The sequence below is a fragment of the Pyrus communis genome, chromosome 16 (genome assembly GCF_041283825.1).
Source record: "Pyrus communis isolate YQ-2024b chromosome 16, ASM4128382v1, whole genome shotgun sequence".
In the NCBI taxonomy this organism is placed as follows: Eukaryota; Viridiplantae; Streptophyta; class Magnoliopsida; order Rosales; family Rosaceae; genus Pyrus; species Pyrus communis.
In genome coordinates, this window is record NC_142580.1 from 13,891,493 (window position 1) to 13,908,823 (window position 17,331).

Genomic DNA, 17,331 nt, shown 5'->3' on the forward strand with positions numbered 1-17,331 from the left:
CATTAGTCGCTTTGGCTCCTACAAGCTCAGAAGCTCCTATGGCAAGACCCTTGGCCATCTATGGAACACTGATCACTTGAAGTACTATTACAAGTAGATTCACCTGTACAAGTGTTGAGCTACGGCCATTCGGCATCCTATGTAATGAAGGTCATTTGGCATCAATTCAATAAAGAGGTGATTTAGACAATTTGGTCCTAACTCCCTTACATCCCTATGATTGAAATGCTCAGGTTTGAAGCTTCTACACGAATGCTTACAACATGAAATAAAGTTTAAGTATATGTCAACAAGACTATACAAATAAACGAACAGCTCCACAGTATATTCGTTCAATCATACCTAAGTCATGGCTTATATCCAAACAAGGGATTTATTCAAACATAGCTAAACATTCATCAATGATAGTACAAATACTTGGCAATTAACATCAAAGCGCACAATACAAGGTCGTAAACATACATAAACAAAAAACCCTTAGGCTTACAATAGGGCACATGCCACACAAACAACAAATTAGTACATTTAGAGTACATGCAGAAAAAAAAGGGCATTATGAGTCATCCTCATCTGAGGCCAAACCCCTGGCAATATCATTCTGCGTTTCAACCCCATTGCCATCACCACCATCCTTGGCATCTTCAGAACCATCCTCACTTTCCCAAGACTGCTCATTGACACTAGCCTCATTATCAGAGTCATCCTTACTACTAGGATCAACTGCGAGGATGAAGGCTTTACCTCTTTGTCGATACTCATCCATCTCATCACGGTACTTTCAAATAATGCTTTCATTATCGTAACGCTCAAGGATGGCCATCCATTTCCTTTTCTCAAAATTAGTCGCCCGGATGCAATGAGGTCTAAAGGCATCGTGAAAGGCCTGGGAACCTAAGAACTCTTGCACGACAGCGTTCCTCTCAGTTGGGATACTCCTCTTCAGCCCAGAAACCTCAACCAAGGCACTATCTAACTCATCTTTAACCTTGGAAACTTCGAGGATAGTTGTCTCCACCTGTTTCTCAGTCACCTCCAATTGTTTCTTGAGCCTCACGTTCTCACCATTCTGCCTATTCAAACTCTCAAAGTTTTGATCCTTGAGGCAGATGGCCTCAACCAAAGCTTTGCTCCTTTTTTTGGCATCATTCACAAGCGGCTTATTTTCTTTAAACTTTGCCTTGTACCGCTCGACCTTTTGTAGTCTGTCGTCATACTTGGTCATGACCTACATGATAAAATGGTCGTCACTACTAGGAAAAAGAGGGGAGAAAGTAAAGAAATGACAGAGTAACACTTACATAAGAAGATAACCTCATCATCCGGTCACGATCTGATTCTTTCTCATCTAACAGCTCGCCAAACTTGTCAACAGTGGATCGGCATTCTACCAGGTAATTATTGACATACCTAAAACTACTTGGTTGCATAGCAACCTTCAAGTCATTCCAATGGATGCTGTCAACCTCTTCCTTATACTTCCTCTTACGGCTGGAGCTAAGGTTACCTTCTTGGTCAGTGGACTCCATGGTTAGAGGAAAGATGAGATTAATGGTAAGAAGGGGAGGCAATAGTCATCTCTCCTCCCCTGCAACTATGGCAGCAGCACACCCGATGGCCTTCTTTGAGGCAGTAATCTTGAGGACCTCCTCTTGCGACTTAGGTCTAAGGGTTGGCCTCACTCGGTGCTTACGAGTTCCCTTGTGAAACAAAATGTCGTTTACGGGAACTAACATGGGTGATTTCCCTTTCTTGGTACTAGTCCCTCATTTCTTGCTCATTTTCTCCACTGAATAAGAAAAATCAAAGTAAGGAATGCAACTTTGTAAAAGAAAGAGGGGGCGAAATGAAAGACACAACTTACTTGCTCGTCTCTGGCACTCCGACACTAGGGGTTGGAAACCGTACTTTCAAAACAAAGGCTATAGCTTGCCCAAATGTCTATCCTCCTTAGGCACCCTTAACACATTCTCTACATCAGCCAGCTCCCGCCCGGACAATTTGATGGTGCGTCGCGTCACTGAATGAAGGAAAATGTTAGATGCTAGAAGAAATCACAACAAATAGCAAACAATGCGAACAATAGATACATTACAACCTATAGTCTGGAAGTGGGTAGGGACACATCACTTATGTGTGACACCCCTAACATGCTCCCAATCATTATGAAGAAAGCACCAACGGTTTTTCCAAGTGCAGTACGCCTTTTTCTTACCAAAGACAATGCGTTCTCTCTCACTCTGACATGCACACTCAGCATACCAGTGCATGCTTTCACCGGGCACATCTTATAGCAGTACCACCACTGATGGAAGGAAGGCTCACCTAACCCACATTAGAGCTAGGGGAGCCCTCATCACTAGGACTTCCAAGCTCTGGCATCTACAACAAACAGAAACAAACTCTATCACTACATGAAGGATCGAAACATAAGGAAGTTCCTAGGGCATGAGGAAAAGCTCAACCAATTCATTATGCTCTCAACCAAATATATAAACACTAAAACAATTCAACAAGAAGGAAAGCATTTGATCTAATAGAGAAGACTACCAACTTAAAGATGGTGCAAAGCAGTGTTGGAATTCCTCTCAACTAGAGAACACTCTGTCTTAAAAAATTACTACAAAATGAGCAAATGAAGGCAAGGTAAAAAGTGGAAACTTATCCTTTTTATATAGTTCAACTGGGCCAAAGAAATTCAAAATTCAAATTCAAACCATGAGAAAGCCCCACATGGAAAGTCTTCAAACTTCCACACAAGCTAGGTAGTTTCAAATTTCAAATTTTCAGTTCCCCCACTCAAAAAAAAAAAAAAAAAAAAAAAGAAAAAGGAGGAGGAACACATCAACTTCATCAATGGAGGACAACTACAATTCTCAAAAGCCTCACACACTCTTGATCAAGATAGTGTGAAGCAAAACCAATCTATGGTGCAAACAAAAGCTTCAACAAATAGAGGACAACCACAAATCTCAAAAGCCTCACACATTCTTGATCAAGATAGTGTGAAGCAAAACCAATCTATGGTACCCTACAAAGCTTCACCAACAAAGCTTCAACTACAAAGCTTCACCTACAAAGCTTCAACTACTAAGCTTCACCTACAAAGCTTCAACTACTAAGCTTCGCCTACAAAGCTTCAACTACTAAGCTTCACCTACAAAGCTTCAACCACAAAGCTTCAACCACAAAGCTTCACCTACAAAGCTTCAACCACAAAGCTTCACCTACAAAACTCCAACTACAAAGCTTCACTACAAAACTTCAAGACTAAAACATGTAAATGCCTCACACACTCTTGATCAAGATAGTGTGAAGCTAAATCAAGTTTTAGGTCCTAAAAATAGCTTCAACCTTTCAAGCTATATACCCAAACAAAAACCCATAACCAAAAATCTACAGTCAATAAACCTTACCTATTAAACTATTTTCCAAACACAAAGCCTTGCTGCAAATAAACAAATTTTTTTCACACAACCCAAGATTTTTTTGCAATTTGTGCAACAAAAATTAGGTGAACAAAAAAACTTTAAACACAAATTTCCTTATCCTTTTTCTCCATTCATGAGGTCATTGTTACATATTATATGACCACTTATATCCTTCTCTACATTTTATGGTGACCAATCAGCTCCCATGTACGTCAATAACCTGTTCCACCCAATAGGTTAAGCAAATATTAAGCAAATATTCAATCAGAAACATGAAAGATCCCCACCTTACCCACGGGCCCTAGCCCCTGAACTACAGCAGCAAGCTTCAATTTACTGCACCTTCTCTACACTTTCACACCTTCATCCACTTGCTGTAACCTTCAACCCAAAACCTCAGCTTCCCCACTGTTCTTGCAAAAGCTTTAACCACCCCTCTCCTTCGAACTCCTTCTCTCTCTGTGGTTCTACACTGCTATTGCTTCCTCAACACCCACTCATCCTTATTTAGAATTAGGAACTAGGATTTAGGGCTTGCCATCAGAGCACGAAACAAAAAACACCCACTAATTATTTCTGGGAGTTTCCACGGGAAAGTTAGGACATGGGAATTTTCATAAAAAAAAAATATATATATATATATATTTATATATATTAAGGAAGGTTGAAGGATTTTTTTTTGGGGGGGGGGGGGGGAGGAGGACAGTGGGAGCTGCGCAGAAAAAGGGAACAAACTGGGGAAGAAGGCATGGGTGGGGGATGTCGGCTGGGTTAGGTTTTCAGACAAAGGTTGGCCCTTAGGCCAGTTTCAAGCAAGGGCTAAGTTTCGAGCAAGGCCATTTCCAAAAAAAGCTAGACTTCTTCTCCTTCCTTGGGCCTAGCAAATAAATAAAAGAGAGAAGACAAAAGTTTAAGTTTAAAAGACACTGGGCCTATCATATGAGGCAAAAGGAAATGGGTCAAAGAAAGAAGGAAGCATGGGCTCTTCTCCTCCTTGGGCTCGGCAACCAAACAAAAAAAAAAAAAAAAACAACATAACATCCAACAAGGGCCACTGGTGTTGAGCCACACATCAAATGAAGGCTGGGCATAGGCCTTCTCTCTCTCTTGAGCCAAGCAAGTGTTAAAAACATTTAAAGTGAAAGCCTTGGGGCTAGGCTTCTAACATAAAAGGAAAATGTTAGACCTTTGTGAAGCTCAAACTAGTTGGAAATATTTTTGGGATGAGACATATATGAAGGTGTGACATAAAAACAAGGCTTCGTTACTTTGACAACTTGACTACTAGCAAGACACCTCATCCGTCAACTCCCTTGACCGGAGACTTAGGGGACTCGTACCATAGGCTACTACACCTTGATACTCGGAAGTTTCGCAACTACTTAGTGACTTGGATCTTTCAAGTCCTCAATTGAGAAGCTTTCCTCACTCAGGAAATTAAGGGAGCACTATTTCAACCTACATAATCCACCCACGAAGTTTCAACATACAAACTCCAAAAAAAGAAAAAATTCAAAGAACTTGGTGAAGGATGCCTTAGTGTATTTAACACAACACGTTGAATGAAGTAAAGCTTATTTATTGATATCTTCGATAAATTACAAATACGTGCATACACATGAATCAAAACAAACAAATAAAAGGGGGCATTCACAAAGTTTGCTCATGAGAAGTCTTAGCACTCGGCAAAGCCCCAGAAATAGGAGGCACCGGAGGGTGATCATTTGGAGCCTTAGTACTGGGCAGAACCCCAGAAAGAGGAGGCACCAGAGGTTAATCATTTGGAGCTTCAGTACGTGGTACAGCCCAGAGGACAAAGGCAATAAATACCTTTCAAACAAACTCATAAACCTCTTATGCTCATTTAAAATCTGACCCTCGGATTCCTGTAACTAGTCAAGCTTCATTTTCATGTTCGTAGCATAGCTATCTGCGAGCTTGTGCAACTGTTTATTCTCTTGCTTAAGCCCTATGATCTCCTGTTTGAGACTTATCGCTTCCCTTGCCAACAATTCAACTTGGCAGGTTCAAGCAAATAGGCGTTGGGCCATATTAGACACAAAACCTGCACACTGAACACTAAGAGCCAGAGAATCCTAAACAGTCAACTCATCGGATCGTTTGGAAAGTAGTTTGTTGTCTTTGGGAGTGAGAAGATTCTTGGCCACCACCGCAGCTATTAGGTCATTCTTTATCACAAAGTACCCAATGGTAAGGGGACTAGTAAGAGATAAGAAGGATGGGCGCCATATGTTATCTTGAGGAGACATGGCTACCTCTTCCATAGCATTCAAGTTCAAACAATGGTCGGACGAGCCAGATATTTTTAGAAATGATGAAGGAAAAATAGGTCCAATAAATCTTAAAAGTACGAAAATAAGGGAGGGATTCCTACAAGCAATAACTCTCTGAACGTACTTCTTAAACACAATTGGTGCCCCTATAAAAGAAAGGGCAACATGGCCGTTTGTTCAAAAATCGAAGAGGCACCACTCTCCAAATTTCGAGAAGCAGATTTTCCTGAGTAAAATTTATTAGCAATCTTCACACGCGACATCAGTTCCTCGATTACCAAGGATAACTTTGCCAAAGAACTCTGACAAAGTTAAGACATGTAAATTTTGAAGGTTCAGCTACCTTACTATTACTCACAAAGGTAAAGGAATAACACCACTGCTTGATAATGGAAAATCCCTATGTGTGTCAACCTCCGTGCTTCGTGGCGACTTGCAAAAATGACCAACTTTTCCCTACATCCGAGAAAGCACTCCCAACAAGATTGCTTGCTCAGAAATCGAAGAGGCACCGCTCTTCGAATCTCAAGAACCAGATCCCCAACAAGACTACTTGCTCAAAAATTGAAGAGGTACCGCTCTCTGAATTTTGAGAACTAGATCCCCAACAAGATTGCTTGCTCAAAAAATCAAAGAGGCACCGCTCTCTGAATCTCGAGAACCAGATCCCCAGCAAGTTTGTTTATTCCAAAACTGAAGGAGCACAGCTCTTCAAACCTCGAGAGTCGGATTTTCCTGGATAAAAATTGTCGATGCTTTTCACACGTAACATCAGCTTTCCAGGTAATGTGAACAACTTTGTCAAAGGTCTTTGACAAAGTTAAAACACGTGAACCTTGCAGCTCCCATTACATTGCTCTAACCGAGAAGGGTAAAGGAACAACATCACTACTCGTTGTTAGGACAATTCCTATATATGTCGACCTTCATCCTTCACAACCAGGCAGACCTGCCAAAAAATGCTCAACTCTTCCTCACATCCGAGAAGGCACTCCTAATGAAGTTTCTCGAAATACTTATCTCCTTTCCCCCGATAATACTTCTACAAACAAGTCATGCCAGAGCAAGAGTATCTCATATCATTAGGGTTAAAAGCAAAAGTATCCCATATCATGCTTTTTCCCTATCTTTTCCTTTGCCTTTGCATTGACATGCAAGACAAGGAGAAAAGAAGCAATAAGTCGGAACCTGAAATCAAACTTCCGATCTGGAACTGATTGCCCAGAACCTTTACATGGTTGCTTGCCTAGTATTGCTCTCGAGTACTCATCCTCAACTATTGTCAAGGTCACGAATTCTTTCGGCAAATACTTCAAAACAGTTGGTACGATATTGGCTCTTTACACTGAAGCCGCCAAGCATGGATGAGTCACTGAGAAGTAGTGCTCTGAAGGACCATTTAAATGTAAAGGTTGTGCACCACTTTTGCTATGCAAAAGATTGAAGTAGAAGGTTCAACGATAAGCTGGAACAGATCATTACAGCATGATGCCGTTTCGGTAGAACCGCACAATCCAGACGGAGAAAAACAAAGCCTCGCCATACCACATCCACTACTTTGTCAACAGTAGAAGTATCATATATCATCAGGATCGAACGTACTCCAAATTTGATGGACTTGTTTTGACCCTCAAATTCTTGAGTCAGCTTGCTTCTTTGGAGGAAACTGGAAAACCCTCAAGCCTAGTTCAAGAATAAGCATGTGGAAAGTCAACAAGTACAACAACACGTGCCAATTCATCTGTTACTTCTTCAAAAGCAAAAATATCTCATATCATCTCTTCTCCATGTCCTTTTCTTTGTCCTTGTTACGGTCTGCAAGATAAGGAGAATGAGAACAATCAGCCAAAACCCGAGATAAAACTTCCAATCTAAGACTGATTGCTTAGAACTTTGATTGTTTACCTTGTCTGTTACCTCTTTCGGTAGACCTCCTCGCTCAGAGACTTGGGGGACTTCTACTATAGGGTTTGTATCACACTTGACCAAGCCCAAAACTACAAGTAAGCTTCAAATAGAAATGATACATTACCTTGTGCGTCAACATCAGCTAAAGATACCATTCCTGGATGGAGGAAAAGTATTTCCAGAGAAGAGGCCACAGCTACCTATGGGGCAGAAACAAGTGAAAATGTTATCATGCTTTGGTACTTGGAAGTTTCGTGATTACCCAATGGCTTGGATCTTGTAAGTCCCCAACCGAGAAGCTTCCCTCACTCAGGAACTTAGGGGAGCACTGTTTGTACCATACTTGACCAATCCCGAAACTATTGAGCACCGGTCAACAATATACCTTCAAGGACCCACAAGAGTTTCCCTCTAACCAGGAGACTAATCACAACGCGACACGTGTCGAGATTAGAGGCCAATCACAACGCAACACGTGTCAAGATCAGAGGCCAATCACAGCACGACACATATCAATGTTAGAACAAAGCTAGAAACTCTCTTCTATAAAAATGGATCATTCTCCCACAATAATCCCTAATGTCATTTGTACTAAACTATTCACTAGAACTCACTAAATGAGAGCTTGAACCTATGTATTTGTGTAAACCCTTCACAATTAATGAGAACTCCTCTACTCCGTGGACGTAGCCAATCTGGGTGAATCACATACATCTTGTGTTTACTTCCCTATCTCTATCTTTTTACATACTTATCCACACTGGTGACCGGAGCAATCTAGCAAAGGTTGACTTAACACTTTTTGTTGTACCAAAGTCCTCACTAATTTTGCGCATCAACATGCTTCTTGCTCATTTTCCTTGGATTTTTTGTTTTGAGTTGCAAGAGTAAAGAGAACACTAAAATCTCAGGTTAAATGGATATTGGGGTTTGGTGGTTGAAAATATGATTTTTTTTTTGCTTAAGCTTCTTGCTCATTTTTCCGGGATTTTTGTTTCAGTTGCAAGGGTAAAGAGAATACTAAAATCTTAGAAATCGGTATCGGCATTTGTATTAATGCATTTCCATTTTCGTTGGTTTGCAGGATAGGTGCTTTGAGTCCTAAAAATATTTGCGTGAACTTCATAAATTTTTCTGAGGCTCCGAACGTTGAAGGGTAAGTGTTTTTGAGCTAAGTTCAATTTTTAATTTGATTCTCTACTGTTAGCATAGATTGTCATCATTTCTTCCATTTTGCTGTGAATTATTTCCGAATTTTGTTGTACTGTTAGGTCAGGTTTTAGGGGTTTCTTTTTGTTGTCTGCATGAAAAATGATTGATTTACATTCAACATCATGATTTTCCTTGATGTTAAGAGAAACGCATGCATACATAGCCAACTGCCTTGAAGCATGAATTGAAAAAAAAAAAAAATGTACATGATTGTTATTCCACTACTTAATTTGTTCCAAGTCACCACAAATTTCTCTGCATTATGGTTGTTAGGACAATAGATTAGGTTCCAAGATAAATTTCCGAAGTTCTACTAGCTTAGGTGTAAATTATTTTTCAGAAATCGAGCATGCAAAATTTTTATGCATGTTTTGAAATTGGTTGTAGGAAGTGGGCTTCCAAGTCTTAACAATAGTGGACCCTATGAAATCCGGGTAACCAAATGGGGATAACTTTATACTTCAAAAACGCATATTTTACACACACACACACCCACACCTACACATGCACATATATTCTATCAAGAATTAGATTTGATTGGCACGGATGAAGATGAACAATAAGAGGCTAGCTAGGAGCTGAGTAAATTGCATCGATTATCATGTTGTAATTGGATGTGTCTATACATGTTTGCTTGTTTAATTTATTCCATAGGTCTTGGTAGAAAATAAAGATTGCAAACAAAAGAACTACCAATGTTTTTGGAACTTCTAAGATAATCCTAAATCCCAAAGGACACTGAGTGTGGTCAATCATCAGCACAACTGTTTTTTTTTTTTTTTTTTTTTTTTTTGTGGGGGGAAGGGGGGGGGGGGGGTGTGTGGGTGTTAGGGTTGGGGAGGGATAGTGGTTCTCCTAGATTACTGTGTTATGGTTGTTAAATTGACACGTTCTTAGATTATTGGATTATTGTTATTTACCTTCTGTCTGAATTTAGCATGTTTTAGAGTTGCTAATGGATTTACTATGTTTCAGCCAAAATTAATGTTGAGGGTAGTCAATTGAACTACAGAAAAAGAAAAAAAAAAAAATAGAGAGGTGTAGAGATTTATATGTGGTTCTTATTGTAGCTAGCCGAGTGATATGGATCTTATTTGGTTCAATAGTCTAATGGAATAGTTGGGGAATTCTGCATTATCTAATCTTTCCACCTTTATATGTATTTGCTTAACATATTGCAAATATTCTGAAATTCCGGGTGTTTGAACAGTGACAAATTGGTATTGGTTTTTGAATTCCCCATTCAAAATACATAGCAATTTCAGCTACCGTTTGTCAAGCAGATGCATAGCTAATAATGAACATCTGTTTACTCTCATACTAAACCTTTCACAATCCTCAAATACATTGCTAATTCAATTAAACACACATTTGATTGCTGCAATATATTCCTTGGGAGTAAGCATTGTTCGATTTTAATCGCAAATGGTAGCTGAAATTATCTTATTTATTACCACTATTGATTTGGATTTGTGATACACAATGTTTAAATCATTTGATCGTTAGTTAGTTAAATTTAATACTGTTGGTTTGGTTGTGATCGAATTGATCCAATCTCAAAAAGTGTGGCATGTGAGGTGATAACAGACTAATAGAGGAGAATGAGTTGATACATCTGTGTTTGATTTACAAATTTTGGCAAATTGTTGCCATTTTTTTTTTTTGTTTCCTAGTGATATATATCTGTCTTCATAACCAAATAGCGATACCTTCGAGTTTCTAGAAGTTTTAATGTGTTTCGTGTCCTAACGTCCACACAAGTTCTCACTAAGATCTTTTGGTTTCTGGCTAATTTAGTTTTTCGCCATTGAATTGTAGGGTTAAAGGGTTTAGGGTTTAGAGTACTTGCTATTAGTTCTGTCAACTTTAATACTATAGTAGAACTATAGAAATATCTGGTGAAAGCAATGAAGAAATCACTATGATTGATCTGCAAAGAGGCTCTAATAGATTACAAGAGACAAGCTAGAGATAGAAGTTTACACTTCCTTTCGAAGACAACTCCAAAACTAACTCAACTTAATAAGTAACAATCTAATTATTTCTTAGCCAAAACTAAGCCGAAAATTGTCAATCCCATAACTGACCTAGAAAATTAAGCTATCACCCTCAGACCTCAAAATTCAAGTAACCTCATGATTTTAATATTGCTTCTCCTGTTTTATATAATTATTGTTCTATGAATTGTATTCTTCAGTTAAATAATGATTAATTAGAATGTCTAGGAAAAAAACTTAGGCATTGCAGTGCTTGAAATGATAATATAAATTCAATCTGGCCATTAGCCAGTCAGAGAACCTAATTTGGGAAGTAGGTTTTAAAGTTTCAATAGTTTCGTTGTGTGTAATCTTTTGTGCTTTGCCTACCGGGAATCTAACAACCAAAGGCTTACTTATGTTTCTCAAATGGTTTTTAACTGTATGTTTCGTTTCTATACTATTTTTAGATGATATAAATGATCAGTTACGTGATGCTGTTAAGAATAAAGGATCTAATATATTTAATTTGTTGTCTACAGAAAACCAAGGAACTTGATAGCATAGATTTACTAAGTCAGTTACCTGCTTTGCGATAGCTTCTCTCCCTTCTTGGTTGCCAGGTGTGGATCCATGCATTGTACTTATATTTTTGTAATTTAATTATCCTCTTTGAAATTTCTGTCAAGATATCCATTTTCCTGCATTTTAAAGCTGAAAAGTGTAGTTTTTGGAGTGAACACAATGGAACAATCGAATCAACTTTCGTTTTCCAAAGACCGGCTCCAACTTTGTTGATGAATTTCGTTCTCAATTTTAATTGGTTATCTACTTGAATCCATTTTTCTAATCCTAATTAGTTCATGAATTAGCGCTCTTTCATGTTTAAACATGCTAAATACTTTAGATTTGAAATTTTGTGTGTTGAATATCAAGATAGATAAACTTTTCTCTAAAACACTATCTGTCCATTTATGCATTTATTTCTAACTTTCTGTTATTCCTTTTGTTGTTCCTCCTTTCTTCTGATATGTAGCTTTTTTCATTTATCTGATAGAAATTGGAAAAATTGAAGTTAATGTGAACAAATGACAATTGGCTTTGTTAAGGGATAGATTGCATTGAAATGTGGTTGTAATGATCATCGAATTCCCTCATCTAGGTAATATTGAATCGTATCAAGTTCTACGTGTGTTGGGTTTTCTGGCTATCCTCTGTTTGGATGCTTGGAAAGTTTGGTGGGAATTGGAAATTCAGTTTGGAAATGAGAATTTGGAGTTGTTTTCTATGTCGGTTATGGGATTGACAATTTTCGGCTTAGTTTTGCCTAAGAAATAATTAGACCGTTACTTATTAAGTTGAGTTAGGAGGATTAAACGGTTTAAGGTTTAGAGTACTTGCTATTTGTTCGGTTAGCATCATGATTTTCATTCAGTCAACACGTCTCTAGGCGGCAAAGTGGAGGGATTGTGCAAAGCCAAGTCATAGTTTTTGCAAATTTAATTTGCTTTTATATCCGATTGTATTGAAGTAATTGTAGGTTGCATGACATTACTGTTCAATTATAGACTTGGTCGAGGGCCCTTGCAGTTTACTCAACGTTTCACCTAGGCCTTGAGCTTTCGTATTCTTCGCTGAACCAAATTAGTTGTGTTGGATTCAAAATATTCCTAAATTTTTTTTTACTGGTGTGTCTTTGATCATTTAGCTAAAATTTCATTAGATTTCGTCTTTAAATTTGAAAGTCTTAGGGTTGCTAACGGATTTACTTTTTGCAAATTTCAAAAATTTGGATCGTTGGAAGAAGAAGTTGGTTCCTTGATGTTTTGAGGTATATAATTATGCACCATCACTTTTTTTGAAAGCCTAATTAGTTATGTACCTTTTTTTTTTATTTATATTCATGAAGCTTTCATGCTTGGATTTTAAATATATGATTCATTTTTGTTCGTTTTAACTTATATTGGAACTGAGTTTCTTTTTATTTTATGTGCGTATATGTTATCTGTCCATTTATGTCAAGGTCGAGTAACTAAGCATGTATTTGGTGGTTTGAGCTTAGAATGGAACTGGACTTCTTTCTATTGTGTGCATGTATCTGTATGTGTCTATTTATGTAAAGCTTGAGAAAATTGAGTAGTCGGTGTATTTGTTCCAAACGCCATTCAAATTGGATGATTGGTTTATTTGTTCTAAACCCCATTAGAATTGTATTTGCTTGGATGGGCTGTTAGTATAGGGATAATTAGATTAGGAATTTTGTTTTGGCATTTTGTGATTGGGATCTAATTACAGGTTTTGTGTTGCACATCTCCATGTTTTAGTTTTTGTCATGTTTGTGTAGTTAGTTTGGGATCTAATTGTCCAATGGTTGGACGGTTTTTTTTTTTTTTTTTTTTCCTTTTAATTTTGTCTGTGCGATTCTGTTAGGGTCGAAGGTCCATTGCTATCTCTGTTATTCTGGTTTAGGCCAGTGTTCTTGCTTTTTTATTGAATGTTGTTAAGCATTTTATCTCTGTGATTCTGTTATTGGTTGGTTGGTGTTTTAATTGGGTTTTAAAATATGTTGTTCATAACTGCACTTTCTCAACAAATCAGAAATTTTTTTTTTTAACCCACATTTTAGAAAATGAGTCGCTTGTTAACAATCCATGAATGCATCTTAGATGTTCAGAAAAATTCGTGGGTATTTACATTCAAGTTGCAAGATGCACTAACTCATCTCAGCACAAATTTCCCTTTATCTTGCGAAGGCCATAGTTCCCTCTAAAAATTTGTTATGCAATGACAATCAACAAAAGCGAAGGACAATCCTTGAAAATTGTTGGTTTGTATCTATCGCAACTTGTTTTTTCTCATGGGCAACTATATGTTGCGGTGTCCAGAGTCACCTCAAAAACGGGTCTAAAAATTATTATTGCTCATGATTCCGACGTGTCTTACGGTTATACAAAAAACGTAGTTTATAAAGATGTTTTAAAACATTTACATGAAGGTATAAGGTTGCATTGTTATTTTGTCCTTTTGGTTTTTTTCTAAACATGACTCGACCGCTACTTTGATAAATTAGCTTATTAAGTTTTCAATTTAATTTGACTCTCAATTTTTTTTTTCTATCTAGATCGATGGAGATGATGCCACTTCATTGTCTGAGGCCACACCAGCCAGCAAACAAGCTCCAAATCAGGGTTTGTAGGATGTGGATCCAAAAAAACCATCGGAGATGATCCTCAGCCACAGAGTCTCGATTGTGTGTTTGTTGATAAATAGGTGAGAACTAGTCATAGTGCCCGCGCGTTACTGTGGGTGTTATAAGTGTGTAAAACATGTAAAAAGTTGGACATTAAACTACAAAATAAGGAGCAAAATTAGTGTCTTCAATATCTAAGTCTCTGCCAAAATGATCTTGGATCTTCAACTCATGCTGTAAACTTGGGTACTAAAACAATGTAAATTATTGAAACAATGACAATAAATAATGTCACCTGAATTTGATCTAGGTTTGATCTAGATTCGAACTACATGCTGATGATCTGAATGAAAGAAGGAAATGGTAACAGTAGAAATTGGTTTGAATTTCTGATGTCATGTGTCAATGGGTTTTAATTTTTTAGACCACTATGCCAATTATATTTGTAGTAAGGAATGAACATTCACATATAACAAAAGGTTCAGGTTTTATCAAGAATTTTAACACAGTTAACTATCTATGCAGAGCTTTTAAATTAGTTTCCAAAAAGAAAAGTAACGCCTCGTTTCGAATCTTATTATCTAAATCTTGGCCTCAAGCAATTTTATAGTGATCCCCGGCAAAAGAAACCGGCAAGCAAAGAAAAAAGAACAAATGATGAGCAATAAAACTCACAGACCATAATACACAAAATTCCCTATAACGTAAATTGATAAAGCATTTTACCCAATCCAATTGAATTCCTGATCACAACACATAAGATAAACTAATAAACCATTTTATCAAAATAACCATTTAATTTTAAACATTTAAAACCGAAGAGAACCAAACGCGCATATTTGGAAAAAAATGGAGTGTTTTGAGTATCTAAACCTCACCCTCATCACTTATAAAATGTAGTGTCCCCATGGAAAGAGAACTTGCAAAATGGTGTCCCGGCACAAACACAACATATTAAACAAACATATGAAGACAAAAAAAATTTAAAAACCGACAATGAACGATAAAATTCAGAAATCCCAGGACACAAAATCTCAAATGACATAAAAATTAGTAATAAAAGTTATGAAAAAACAGACACCACTTGACACCAAATTTCTTGACGCCAACGACGACCCCAAAGGCAAGTAAAATCCCAAACCAGTCAAGAAAAAAATTAAGAGTCCATTCCTCTGTCATATTCTTTTCCCCTGTTTTGCTACCCCTAATCCCAAATGTGTCTTCGATCCTGTTTGTCCCGTTTTTTTCTCACCCTAATATCTCACCTGCAAAATCTTAACGCTACTACTTTCCCCCCGCCATCAAACCCTCAACACCCTGTAATGCTATGTTCTTCCAAATCTATAACAAAAAAATGCACGCATAAACACGATTGAAATTTGCGAAAACCCACAACACAACCTAACTAAAAATCTCACAGATCAAAAGTTTCACCCAATCTCTCTTATCAAATGAATACTCCAAAAGAAAAACACCCCCCCCCCCCCCCCCAATTCTCTCTTATCAAATGAATACTCCAAAAGCAATTCAATGGTCGATAACAACTCATTTAAAATTGAACCCAAAAAAAATTAAAAGCTTCTGAGATTTAAAATTGAACAAAACACAATCCATACATTATAATAAAAACTGCACGCTTAAACATGCTAGAAATTCACCAATACCCACAACATAGTTAACATCCTCTTCGATTCTATAAAATCAGAAAAAGAAAATTTGCACAGAAAACCCATTTTGATATTCATATTTAATTGTAAACTCACATCATGTGGCATTTTTCAGATGCAGGAAAAAAGAAGAACAAATGAATTCCCACGAATGTAACTCTTAAAAAAAATAAAAATAAAAAATAAAAAATTAATTCTACAACAAAACCCAAAAGCAAGCAAGCAACCAAAGTTTCTCACCTTAAGCACAAATGTCTTCCAAAGCCGCAGACAAAAGTTCCAGAAAAATAAAAATCTGAATCCCCTGAAATTCAAAAGAAAACCTGATTATACACCCACATGCAAAACCCGATGGCACAAAAAAACAAAAAAACAAAAAAAACAAAAATGAGAAGAGAAAATATTTCAACAGAAATCCATTTACAAATCGAAAATCCATTTGTCAAGACCCACAACACAACCTAACTAAAAAAACTCACGGATTAAAAGTTTCTCCCCAAAAACCCCGTCTATGTCATCAAACGAAAACTCTGAAAGCAACAACCCATTTAAAATTGAACCCAAAAAAAATTAAAAGCTTCTAACATCTAAAATTGAATAGAATACAATCCATACAGTTGCATAAAAAAGTTGTAGATGCAAGATTAGAAGAACTCACCACAAAACTATCCACTTTGAGACCAACAGAGGCAAAGAGAGGAGAGAGTAGACGGCTACGAAAGAAGAGAAGCAAAAGAAATGGGAAAAAAAAGGGACTAAAAGCAGTGAAAAGGAATCACTGCAGAAAGCGGGAAAGAAAAGAAACCAGACAAAAATGTTGAAGGTCAAAGTTGAAATAACCAGAAAGAAGCAGAAGCAAAAAGGGAAGCACACTGCCCTAGAACAGTGCCATCCGAGTTTAGGTTTTAACATATATAGAATTTTGCACCTTTTGCTTACGTTTTTATATATCCAAGTTTGCATACTGTGTTCTTGGTACAACAAATTTTATGGTCAAACATTCTCTAAAGTTCATGAACTAATTGTGCTACGCAATTCGCTGCCCAATTATACATCACTTTCACATAATTAATGTTTGTGTGGTTAATTGTTTTATTGGATTCAATCATGGGCCTCGATATCAATTTTTATACAGGGCCACTACATTCATGCAAATCCAAAAGAAATCAAATTCCATCTTCTCCATATAATGGTATGTGTTACAATAAATTTCGTTCTTGGAAAAACAAATTTTAGAGTGTGTTGTTGGCACTTTTGCTCTCTTTGCATTTCACTATAGCTATTATATTTAATTCTGCATAAACAAGTTTTTTTACATATGTAAACAAAACTAAGTAGAAACCATCAATTCTTCTTTTTTCTTAATTTGTTTTGTTTCCTCTTTTACCCATAAAAATATAATTAAAAGTTCATTTACAAGGTTGCTTCAGTTGCTATCATTTCATTTCATAAAGTAATATTTACTGTTATGGTGTATTTTATCATAACTGTTGTCTCTGTGGCCATAATTGTGCTATCCTCACTGTTTTTGAGCTTCTTAAACCACATGTGTTAAATATTCTCCTGCTCATTTAATAATCTGTATTATTTTAATTTTCTCCTTCTAACAGAGGGATGCAGTTCACACGACTATGAACGCTCGAGACATCCAATTTT

At 37.1% G+C, this 17,331-nt stretch overlaps 1 protein-coding gene across 1 annotated transcript; it reads right to left on the reverse strand.

Moving 5' to 3' along the window:
- Positions 1-778: 778 nt before the first annotated feature.
- Positions 779-1,526, reverse strand: LOC148690020 (uncharacterized). The gene is made up of 2 exons (XM_088687783.1): positions 1,299-1,526; positions 779-1,225 (listed from the first exon to the last, which is right to left on the reverse strand). Exons 1-2 carry the CDS (start codon positions 1,524-1,526, stop codon positions 779-781), a joined length of 675 nt encoding a protein of 224 aa, XP_088543909.1.
- Between the last annotated feature and the right edge of the window lie 15,805 nt (positions 1,527-17,331).